At 39.2% G+C, this 12,110-nt stretch overlaps 1 protein-coding gene across 3 annotated transcripts; it reads right to left on the reverse strand.

Annotated features, from left to right (window-relative positions):
• Positions 1 to 82: 82 nt before the first annotated feature.
• On the reverse strand, positions 83 to 11,464 carry LOC116336444 (coiled-coil domain-containing protein 112). Of its 3 annotated transcripts, none has more exons than XM_039620437.1 (14): positions 11,414 to 11,464; positions 10,233 to 10,348; positions 9,441 to 9,562; positions 9,107 to 9,196; positions 3,647 to 3,722; positions 3,243 to 3,369; positions 2,974 to 3,090; positions 2,677 to 2,814; positions 1,513 to 1,634; positions 1,209 to 1,335; positions 855 to 1,022; positions 541 to 639; positions 284 to 402; positions 83 to 184 (listed from the first exon to the last, which is right to left on the reverse strand). In XM_039620437.1, the coding sequence occupies exons 1-14, from the start codon at positions 11,450 to 11,452 to the stop codon at positions 154 to 156; spliced, it is 1,491 nt and encodes a 496-aa protein (XP_039476371.1). In that variant the 5' UTR covers positions 11,453 to 11,464; the 3' UTR covers positions 83 to 153. The 3 variants fall into 3 exon arrangements, with proteins under 3 accessions (XP_039476371.1, XP_039476372.1, XP_031616186.1); XM_039620438.1 differs by lacking the exon at positions 11,414 to 11,464 and adding an exon at positions 11,036 to 11,094; XM_031760326.2 differs by lacking the exon at positions 11,414 to 11,464 and adding an exon at positions 10,846 to 10,939.
• Positions 11,465 to 12,110: the final 646 nt, after the last annotated feature.

A 12,110-nucleotide genomic window follows, 5' to 3' on the forward strand; every position in this document is an offset into this window, starting at 1 on the left:
CTAAAGTGAAAACGGCACATCAGTTTTACAGTTTAAACTGAATTGCAACTTAAAAGTTATATGACAAATTGAAAAGGCAGAATTCGGGGCTGTGTATATCTTTATTTTCTTTAAAAAATAGAAAGAATTCTGAATGCAATGTAGGACTCTTCATCACAGGCCTTGTCTCCAAGTGGGAACAGCTCTGTAACAAAAAGAGAATTTTAGTCATTTAGAAATAAATTACTCATTGTTACCAAATGTTTCTTGAACGATTTACAGAAACAAAGTTTAGGAGGCAGACCTGTGAAACATTTGTAGCATTGGCCCATCTCCCGACGGTCCAACGTGTTTCAGCCGCTCCTCCCATCCCTTCGTAGGGCGGGTAAGCCTGGAGGGGTCTCTGTTGACATGATTGTCCACCTGAATGTGGAAAAAAAGACAAAACGTCAGCCTTTTTCCCACATGCAGTTTAATCTTCTTATTTTAAGATTTCAAAATGATGATTTTCTGATTTAGTACTTAACTGTTACTTTTTCCACAAGAAAACAAACCTCTCACCTTCTCCTTCAACTTGGCAGCGAGTCTCCTCTGCCTTTCCTCTTCCTCTTTTTCCCTCAGCTGTTTTTCATGGCGCTTTGCCTCCACCCTGTGAAGATCCTGCAGGGAGGAAGAGACGAGCCTTGTATTTCACAGTGTTTTGACATCACAACCTCACCTGACGAAAACCGTGCTCTAACCCAGAGCGACGTCCCGTTTAACACCAGAAATCTGAAAATCTGGCATTTTACAGCAGTCACTTAAGGCATCTCAGTTTAAAACACGCAAACATCGCATCTTGTTTCCCTGTGTCTGTAATTTTGGCACTTTTGTACCCTTTCATTAAAACGCCTGATGCTCTTTGTTGCCTCCTTTCTCCTCTCTTCTCTTTCTCTCTCTTCTTCTGCTCTTCTCCTCCTCTCTTGTTCTTCCTCTTCTACTCTCCTCAGTCGGAGCTGCTCCTCTACGGTTAGCTTTACTTCCAGCTGCCGGCGGCGCTCCTCCTAATAAAAAGTATGAATACATTATTGGTTAAAGTAAAAAGCAGTTCAGGACACAGCATGCACATATTTACTCCTTGGTTTTACTCTGTATTTTAAGTTTTACTTTAAATGAGTGCATAACTACACAGAAGTGCTCCTGACTATAAACTACAGCGACAGTAAAATGACACACGAGCACAAAAGCACCTTTTCCCGTCTCCTCTTTTGAATCTCTTCAGCCAGTCTTTGCTCCTCTTCCTGCTCCTCCCTCCTTTTCTTTTCTTCCCTCCATTCCTCCAGACGTCGTGCCATCTCCCTCTTCTCCTCCTCAGTCCTAAAACAAATTATATACCATGAACAAACGACACCCCAAAAATCCATCAATTGTGTGCTCATAACATGAGGTGGGATTTACGACATTGGGTTGAATTTAACTGGCATAGCTAGGAGATCAACCCGCCTGCATCATCTCCTTTTTATTTCATACTAGGGTGTCACGCTCCTGGCTCACCTGTGTTGCTGGGCCTGGCTTTTGCCCTCCTTCTCCCTCCTTTTTGCCTCTTCTGTCTTCTCCTGAGTCTGTATCCTGATCTGGCGTTCCTGATGCTTGCTGGCTTTCCAGCGCTGAATAGCCTGCATGTGGCATAAAAATAAGCAGTGACATAAGAAACCACAAAATACTTAGCAAGCAGCAGCACGGGTTCTAAAAGATTTCTTATGATGTGCTGTCTATTTAATGTTAACACATAAAGAAAATGTGAGGTAATGTTCAATCATCACCATGTTTTCAAACTAATCGGGAGGGATATGTAGTGAAGATGTAAATCTAACTCTTTATGATTGCTTCGTTTTCAGTTAAAAATAGTGGACTGTCAGCAGAACTCCTGCACTGATGTTTTAAGTCTCCCCTCATAATAAATTATTAAATGCTTTTTGTAACTCTGTCTGAAAACTCGAACGTCAAACTGGCTCACCATCAATGACAATTCACAGATTACTGTAATGTGTGAAGTGCAAAATCTGTTGGCTGTGTTGCACAAACTACCGACAATTATAATCCACTCAGAAGTAGAGGAGGCTCACAAACATTTTCACTGAAAAACTAAAGTGTTTGAGTTCAGGAGTAATACATGACTACATGGTCAGTAGTAGCCACAGCCAGAGAAAACATGTGAATGCATCAGCATATCATATCACTGACCCGATTACTGATGTTAGCATAATGGTGATGTGGGAGTCAACCAATAGGACCAGCCCCTAAGATTACAATCATCACCATCTAACAAACAGGATACAAGTGACGTGCGGCAAAGCAGTATTTAAAGATATTACATCATTTGATATTTCATGAAGTTCTTTCTTTATCATTTTGTGCAAAATCTATCAAAGTCCAGAATCTTCTGTTAGCGACTTTACTGTAATGGTCTGAATTGAATACCGTTTAATTTCCACTCAGAGGAGTGAGGAGTGAAACTGTAAGCAGCGTGCGTGAAGGTTATGGTGCAAAAATGGAAATGCTCCCATAAAACAACAGATATGGCCTTAACCTTGAGGACGAGCTAAAAGTGAAGTTCACAGCTGCTTTTTCTCCAACCTCACCTTCGCGTTTGTCTAATGCGCACATATCTAGATAATGGTTGGATTTCTATTCTGCTCAGACATGTTTTGCCATTACCTCTTTCTTCCTATCCTGCAGGTAGATGAGCTCTTGATGCCATTCCTCGTGTTGCTCTATTTCCTCCATTGTTTTACCAGGCAGATACAGCTTGGCTTCTTTCCTGTAGCCCGGCTGCCCACTGTGCTTCACCCAGACCTGTAAGTCAGACAGATTACAGACAGACAACCGCGCTGAGGTCACCAAGCTTTGGGCTGGCAGCTGCCGAGTCTGCCCGTTAGTTTAAGCAGTAGTGTTTGACCGTATGACATGACCGGCAAGTGAAAGGAAAGGAAATAACAGTAATGGTTTACTTGCTTTAAGAAAAGCTTCATGGTCATATTGGTCCCAGCCACCATAAGAGCCTCCAGTCTTCTGCAGGAAAACCTCCAGCGCTCTGACTTCTGCCGGCAGGTCTCTCTCGGGTGGTTTGGTCTTATGGAAAAGAGGCAGGGGTGCATTTTGAAATAAAGTAACTGTGTTGGTTAGAGAGCTTCTCACTGAAACTCATCTCGCTAATATTTTATTGCAGAACTGATGAACACGAGAGAAAATTCAGAGAGGAGGAAGACGAGACAGAGACACACCCTAACAGTGGGAGCTGCGGGTAGTTTGGGATTCGTTTTGACAGCAAGGCTCCAGTTTTCAATCTTCTTCTCATAAGCGGTGATTTCCTGTCTGCATGTCCACTCTTCCTTCAAAAATTCCTCAAAGCTGAATGAAAAGCAAATCAATTTTAACAAAATATTAACATCAGTACGAAGGTTCACCCCCAGAAAATATTAAACGGTGGCTGCTCTTTCTCTCCTTTAACGTACATAAAGCTGGAATCATGTGTGAACGAATGCAACATGTACAAGTGCAATGCTTCACTTTGTTAAATATTATTACATTTTAAGTTAAAGGTAGTTTTCTTTAATAGGGATGACATATTTTAAAATGGATTTTAAGCCTCTACATCTAACTCAGGTTGTTTGGTTTATGCTGTTACCGTGAGCGCTGTTCCTCCTTCACGCTGTTAATAGAAATTTCCACCTCTGACATGATTTCCTTCAGTTTTTCAATCACTGAAAATCCAAGAAGAAATGCAGAGACAATAAGAACTCTACACTGTTAGCCTTTGCAGTAATTTCCATAGCTTAGTACTGCAAAATCAACAGTAAAAAACTCTAAAGGATGTTAGCAGTTTAGTACTGTAATTTGCATGTAATTGTGGGAAAATTCCATGAGATTACATTATTTTTACGGTAACTCACCGTACTCATGGAAACAGCTGTAAAATACAGCAAATGTAACAACTGGTGATGTTACTGAGATTATACTATTACACCATCCGGATTTCTGTTGTTTTCTACTGTAGATCTAAAAGTAATTACTTAAATCCTCATTCAGAGTGTATTACCATAAAATGTGATTCACTGTGAAAGTAGTATAACATATAAACTACAGCATAATTTTTAACTTAAGGAGTAAGTTGCAGCCACACTAAAATTTAATTCCTTGAACTGAATGGAACCTCATATATTAATAAATGTATTTGTTAAGTCAAACAATGTGAAACATTAGTAATACTATTAATTAATAGTATACTTGTAAGGTTAGTATTGTGATAGAGTCGCGTATATTTTAATTATACTCTTGTAGACATTATGACATTATGCTAGTACAATTATGGTGAACAAAAAGTACATCTAAAAGTTAATTTCAAGAATACTGTTATGTACTAAAACGGGGGCCAATATAGTCCCAAGAAGCATTATTAGTATACGTACTAGGTAAGGTATACTTGGGAAATATAATTGAAGTATACTTATTTTTGTATGGCCAGCAACAAATACTAATGGCTACATTTAGAGTAATGTTTAAAAATGACTTAATTTAGCAGGGTGTTCCTTTTTCTCTTCTTATTCTTTCTGGACCTTCATTTGTTTTGTATAAGGTGGTACTTTTTAAGACACCTCTGCCTAACTACAGTGAACTAACCTAATAATATGCTCTGCACATTATCACAGTTTAGCGCGTTGGGTTGTGTTTTAAATCAATTGTTACGTTTTCAAAGCTTTTTAATGCGACAGGTGCGATAGCCGACACCACACCTTCACCTGACGTACAACGTGACGTATGACGCACACGCGTCGGGTATTCACTTTCAAAACAACAATGGGGATAGAAAATATTGCTCGAGTGGTTAGTGCTCCTTTCGCTGGTTGCCAACCACCATTAAATAACAACAAGAAGAAAATATTGATCTGCTTCTCTTAGTTTTGCACGCTTTAAGCCGCAATTCACACTCAAACAAAGCTGCAAAGCAGGAGAACAACATGACCATCAACTATTCTGTGCCACAGATCCAGTTCGCTGCAGCACAGAGTGATGATGAGACCGTTAACATGTGCAACTTAGAAGTAGTCAGAGGTAACTGGATGTTCAATCGGGTAAAATGCAAGGTTGATTGGATTATATCTGAAGATCGTATGCTATTCGTGATAACTCTGCTAGACTCCAAATTGCTCGTCCATGCGGGAGTATCCCAAAATTAAATGAAACCACTTAACACTTTTTCCCTAAAACGGACTGACATGGGACACATTAAAGTTGGATCGGAACCAGCTAATCAGTCTGAAGGTAAGTGTTTTTCACTTATTCGAGAGAAGTCCGAAATGCGTTCTTATTACTGTTTGTTTTGACTTTTAAGCTACCCTACCAGGATATTTTCATTCAAATGCTAAGACAAAATGTCAATAGCTATGAATGTGGAGACTCAAAAGACTAGTTAGGTAATAGTTGCCGATGGATTTATGAGACTTGATAGAAACTTGGACGTTTGCAACAGGTGAATCGGTGAACTACCGAGGTTGCGCCCAAATGCTTAAAGCTGTTAGCTGGTCAGTGTTTTCAGGTGTGCTTGTACTACCTGTACGGTGCGGAGTGCTGACTAAGTCATGTTAAACCCATTAAAGCGCCGAGCTCAAATATCTTTTCGTTTTTGTGCACTGCTCTCTTGTCGGCACACATTTTCTGTTTATTGAAGCCTTTTGTGAATAATTTTGATCATGTAAAACTGGGAATTGGTCCCTATTGACAATACTCTTATTTTTTGCATTGCATATGTCATTCAGGAAAGGTAATTGGTCACTGAACTTTTTGCAACTGTGTATTTCTAAATTTTGTGGCTTCAGTGCACGCAAATTTATATTGTTCAGTTTGCATGTTAAAAAGCCTGCCAAGCACCCCAAGGCTGATTATGCTTGGTAAGAAGTCATTTATGAAATAGAGCTGATTAGACCATATTAAAATTTCTGTTTGGCACAGGAGCTTTTCGTGGACACAGGTATCCAGTCTCTGTTTTGTTAGCTCAAATTTCTGTAATTTTCTTTATAAACCAAGGTTGTTGGACATGTGTCTCAGTGAATCCAGCAAAGTAACAATATCAAATTTCACATTACATATTACTGATCAACATAGTAATCTAGCTACACCAACAGCAAAAATACTGAAGTCAATACTGTAAAGTTTAACAGCAGAACAAACTATAAACTCCAAAATAACCATACAGTTGATTCATCTCCGTAATTTAACTGGGCTGACTCTTTGTTAGGTGTGTTTAATGGGCAGAATAATTCCCAATTATGTACAATTATAATATGTTAAAACGGACTTATGTACATAAGGCCATTAATAATTAACTGTACATAGCTATTTGCTTTATGACTATCTAGACAGTGTGAAGAAGTGAAGTATTGAAATTATTTTATGTTGCATAATGACAACATGTTGCCCCTATACATTTAAGGACAAAAAGTTCAATGACCGCCACCTGCTGGATGGTGAGTGCAGAGGGCGCGTAATTGTTGAGCTGGACAAAGAGAACATCTTTGCTGATGCTGTCAGTCTTCTTTGGTTCATTCTATGTATTGAACCTGGAATACCAGGAGTCAGCGTGTGCAAGGTTTTTTGTAAGGATAAACCCTGAAGAGGGAACAAAATGTACCTCCAAGGTTGGGACAAGCAGAAAGACTGGGACCACTGTGAAGCGAAAGGTTGTTCACATTAACCCTCATGTCACAACTTTCCTCCAGTGGCTTACTGAATTTGAGTGGAGAACTTCAAATTAGGTAACTGTTTTTTGCCATTTTTAGTGAATTTCTTGTATAATTTAAGTGACCAATGTGTTGTTACCTGTGTCTCCACAGATGATCCATGGCCCATGCTTTCTGGACATTTACACAAGATGAGCAACAATGAAGACAAGCTCTCTTGCCATCTTGCAAGACGCTGTCTCTGTCCAACAGGTTTTTGAGTGCAACAGTGTTGATTTTTTTTTTCCTTCTTTACCCGTTTGTTAAAAATTATTGCAGCTACTTACACTTTAATTGTCACATGTATTGGCTCACCCTACAAATCAATGAACTCAGTCCACAAAGCAAGATCAGGGTTCAGTGCAGGTCAGTCAAGTTCCTTCACACCACACACGCTCATCCATGTCCTTGTGGACCCTGCTTTGTGCATTGATTTGGTGGTGTGAGCCAGTATTTTGGACAAAGTGTATATAAAGGCAGAAGTGTGGGGCTTGATATTATATTCATTACAATTCAGTTTATTTGTATGGTGCCAACAAAATGAATGCCAAGGCACTTCACATTTGTAGGTTTAAGACCCTACAAAATATAACTAAGAAAACCCAACACTTGAGCATATGTTGTCTGCCATGATATGGATATGACATAATATCGTTATTGTTTGTACAACCATCTGAGAAAATAATGGATTACATGGTTTAGTAAAACAAGTGCTTCCTCAATCAAAATATGTTTTCAGTTCTTTTCAGTTTTTGATTTTGGAAATGTGTATTTCTGCAGAGGAAAATCAGAACTGAAATAAAAAGTGGTGTAAAGCACATGAATTATATTTTGTGTGTGTGTGTCTATCTATCCATCCATCCATCCATCCAGTTTTTTGGAACCCTCCAGTCTCTTACAGTATGTTACTGTTAACTGAAATTACGGTAAATTACGACCTGTTAAACAGTAAATGACCGCCTGTTGGGACACGGTATCCTCTAGCAGAGATGAATATTTTTGGTACTGATGATGCGTGATAACGGTAAGTTACTGGTTAATATATTGCAGTTTATTACCTTGCAGCGGGCTTACAGTGACATACCGTGAATAAACGGTAGTATACCAATTTCTTAATCACAGTATGATGTTACTTTGTTGACGCAATTTACGACATAACGACATAACGGTATCTCACTGGCGACAGTGACGCCAGTGAGATACCGTAAAAAAGCTACGGTGCGCGTTACCATAATTTGTCCAAGAGTATTATACCACACCAGCAAAAACGGTATCATCCTGCAGAACGGTAAGCTACCGTAACACGGCGTCACGGTATGACGCTGGCAACAGTGACGCCAGTATGTTACCGTAAAGTGGCGATGAAAAGTCTAACAGTGTATACATATAACAATGCAGTCAACTTTGTTGAGCTGTGCACTACTCAGATGCATTGAGTATTTCCTTTTCAGTCACTTTTCTCACTCAACAAGTGTTAATAGACCTCTCTGCTGAATCACACGTGTTATTAATCTCTGGCTCTCTTCCACAGCATGTCTTTCATCCTGTCTTCCTTCTCTCATCCCAACCGGTCACAGCAGATGGCCCCGCCCCTCCATGAGCCTGGTTCTGCTGGAGGTTTCTTCCTGTTGAAAGGGAGTTTTTCCTTCCCACTGTTGCCAAAGTGCTTGCTCATAGGGGGTCATATGATTGTTGGGTTTTTTCTCTGTATGTATTATTGTAGGGTCTACCTTACAATATAAAGCGCCTTGAGGCGACTGTTGTTGTGATTTGGTGCTATACAAATAAAATTGAATTGAATTGAATACTCTGCAATACTGAAAATATTAAAGAGGACCTTTTACATTCATTTCCATTTCCAGATATTTACTCTTGGATCTTTACTACATCAGCTTTGCATGATTAAAAATTCAAAATCATCCCCATTTACTTCATAGTAAGTCTCGTTTAGTCTGAAATGAGATGTTTTAGCTCCTTGTCCTTTAAGCAACATTTTTATGACTGGCTGCCAATCGAGAACAGAACACTTAAACAGCAGGTGGAGTGAGATGTCCATATTAAGGATATCCCATCTCTTTGACATCATCCAGACCCAGGAGCAAAAAAAAAAACTGTCTAAAAGGGAGTTTTAAGCGAGGTCTGAAGCCTGAGCTTGTGGCTCACAGGAATTTCTTGCACAAATACCAGCAATTACTAATTAAAACCCTCACTGTGTTTAATGTGAGCATTTACCAACAGTATAATATATATATGACAGGAATAGGGAAAAGCAGAAATGGTCCACTTTAACATAAATGACTGTTTCAAAAAATACTTAACTGTAAATGAGTGACAGACTTAAAGCGTGTGATTGTTTTTGAGTAAAAACTTACACTCCGGAGTTGGTTTCACATCAGTTAGATGTCTCTGAAATTTCCTCACACCATTATGAATCTTCATGAGCTGCTTTTGAAGATTTATCTCTGAAGGTTAAAAAGAACAGGTTAATGAAAAGCGATATTCATCACAGAGGATGGATACTTCTTCCAATAAATGTTTATTGCTATGTCTCCAGTTCCAGAGATTCCAGCCTCTCTGGATCTGATAATAAGTCTTCCCAGCAGGGTATTTTATACCACACAGAAAAAAAGCTGAGTGAGATGCCCCGTCACCTCGCAACATTAAAATGTCAGGGGAAAACGTTAGTATATGTAAAGAAAGACCTACTCTCAGCATTTCTTTGTCCCTCCAGCACTTTCTCGTACTCTTCGATCTCTCCACTCACATCCACCCAGTCATTCTTTCTGCACTGAGAAATCAGCGTCCTCTCTTTCTCCAACTTCTCAATCCTGTGAAAAGTTCAGTGATTCACTTGATCTGTTACACATTATTACAAACAATCTGATTTCACCTTATTAGAACAATTAAAATTACAAATAGACATGGTCAAGATGACCTGTGATTTAATTTATCCCTAAGGTTTAGAGAGAATGGTCTGAAAAAGAGGAAATATCAAGTCAGCATCAGTTCTCTGGGAGAAAATGTGTTGTTAATGCCAGAGATCATGAGAGAATGGCTTGATTGCTTCGAAATGATAGTAATGCAACAGTAACTCCAATAACCACTTGTTATAACCCAGGTGTGGTATAGGAAGAGCATCTCTTAATGCACAACATGTCGATCTGTCTTGATATCTTCTGCAACATTCAGATGCTTTGGTCAGAATTTGGCGTAAACATTAAGAAAGCATGGAACAATCCAGCCGTGCATCAGCGGTTCAGGCTGCTGGTGGTGATGTAATGGTGTGGGGCATATTTTCTTGGCACACTTTGGGACCCTTAATACCAACTGAGCATCGCTTAAATGGCACAGACTATTATTGCTGACTGTTTCGAACTCATCTTCAGTGAATGAGAAATCAACATAACATCGATATGAAACTTTTGACGATGTAAATAAAAATACGTGTTAGAAATTCAAATTAAACGCAGAAGATGTGACAGCAGCAGTATTACTTACTGCCTCCTGTTCCTCTCAGCCTCCCTGAAGAACTGTGCAGCTTTCTGTGTGGCCAGCCCTTGACTGCTGAGCAGGGGTGATGTGCATGGCTGCAGGACACTAGTGTCTTCCTCCCCCTGCTCATATTCAGTTAGTGTTAGTAAAACATAAGTGCAGCTCATACCAACAACCTCAGGTGTAAATTTTGTGCATTTTCAAAAGTCCAGAAAGTTGTGTCCGATAATAAATCCACAGTCTACTCAACGACATTGGCATCTGTAACCATGTTATTTATACAGCATCCATTATCGGACAGACGCCAATTTAGCAACAAAAGCTCTGAAAAACATTTCAAAAACAATTAAAACCATTAATGGCGCGTGTATGTCAGAGTCCTGCATACTACTGATTAGCGCAATAAACAAATCTGTAAAATTACCCAGCAGTTTCGTCTCTTAAAGCTAACTTTGCTACCTAGCACTGACTAACGTTAGCTCTTTAGACTTTCAGATGCCCCGAAAACTGAAAGTAAAACGCGCCAAAAACAAAACAAAACATATAATTCAAATACAGCCGGCTGTCTAATGTAAGTCAGTTTAGGAATAAATGAAATAATGAGCACTATGACAGATACCGAGTAATGTTTATCATCCTCCAATGCAGTTGCTAGGGCAGCCATGTTTGGAGTTGTACTTCTGCAGTCAATGGTTTGTACCAGCAGAGGGCGCTGCTGTCATTAAGGGACTGGTATAACAAGTGACCAAAAGAACCATGGACTGTACGTAGCTGTATATGACTGTATATAACCACGAAGAAAACCTTACACAAACATGTTTCATCCTCTTCATCCAGTGTGAAGCTGTCACATGGATACCACGCTCACTCCTTAAATGTTTTGTTATTCATAACCAGAGATGGGCAGTAACGCGTTACTTGTAACGCGTTACTGTAATCTGATTACTTTTTTCAAGTAACGAGTAATGTAAGGGATTACTATTGCAAAAACGGTAATTAGATTACCGTTACTTTCACGTAGGAACGCTGCGTTACTGCGTTACTAAAACCGTGATTTTTTGCGAGAACGTCTCATGACAGTGACGTAAGCGAGTGCGACGTTCGTGACAACAGCTGTCTGCAGATCATAATATATCGAGTGCGGGACAGAGTGTAGCATGCAGCGTTTAAAGCGTGGAAGTACTGACCTTATTTTGAGTTTGATTCCATAAAAGTGACAAAAACATTAGTGTCCGTTGTGCGTGGGAAGAAAACTTCTTTTACAGCGAAAAAACCCTAAACTTCCAAGCAAGCACCGAGTGTACTACGACGTAATGTGAAATTCACAGAGAAACTCGCGGATTCTTCCACTGACCGCTGCGGCACACCTGCACCAGGGTAAACCTCCTCCGCCTACCCCAGTCCTGCTTTACAGGTGAAAATAGAGCAACAGGACCGCTAGTCTTTGATTTTATTTATTTTCTGCTGTGTTTTACTTGCATCTATTTGAAAGAGTGAGTGTAAACACAAAAAAATATTTTATTTTATGTGCTGGAATGTGCAGAAAATAGGTTTAAATGTTAAACAAATTTCTTCCAGTCAGAGAATGTTGCATATAATTTAATTTTTGCTTGATGCATAAAGTTAAAAGATTAAAACTAATAAAACAAGTTTTAAAAAGAGACTTTTCCATTTGATTACATTTTGTATGATGAATTATGCAGAAAAAGTAGAATTGGGCTGAAAGATCTATCGCTTTATCACCTATTCAGGTTGTAAATCGTGTTTTTAAAAAGTAACTAAGTAACTAAGTAATCGATTACTTTTGAAAATAAGTAATCAGTAAAGTAACGGGATTACTTTTTGGGGGAAGTAATCAGTAATTAGTAACTGATTACTTTTTTC

The sequence above is a fragment of the Oreochromis aureus genome, linkage group 12 (assembly GCF_013358895.1).
Source record: "Oreochromis aureus strain Israel breed Guangdong linkage group 12, ZZ_aureus, whole genome shotgun sequence".
NCBI lineage: Eukaryota > Metazoa > Chordata > Actinopteri > Cichliformes > Cichlidae > Oreochromis > Oreochromis aureus.

Coding starts and splice junctions, on each gene's coding strand:
- LOC116336444 (XM_031760326.2), bottom strand. CDS start 10,890: ATGGCTGCCCTAGCAACTGCATTGGAGGATGATAAACATTACTCG. Junction 3,723..9,106: donor TGTGAAACCAACTCCGGAGT/GTAAGTTTTTAC, acceptor TTGGATTTTCAG/TGATTGAAAAACTGAAGGAA. Junction 1,635..2,676: donor TGCAGGATAGGAAGAAAGAG/GTAATGGCAAAA, acceptor TGCCACATGCAG/GCTATTCAGCGCTGGAAAGC.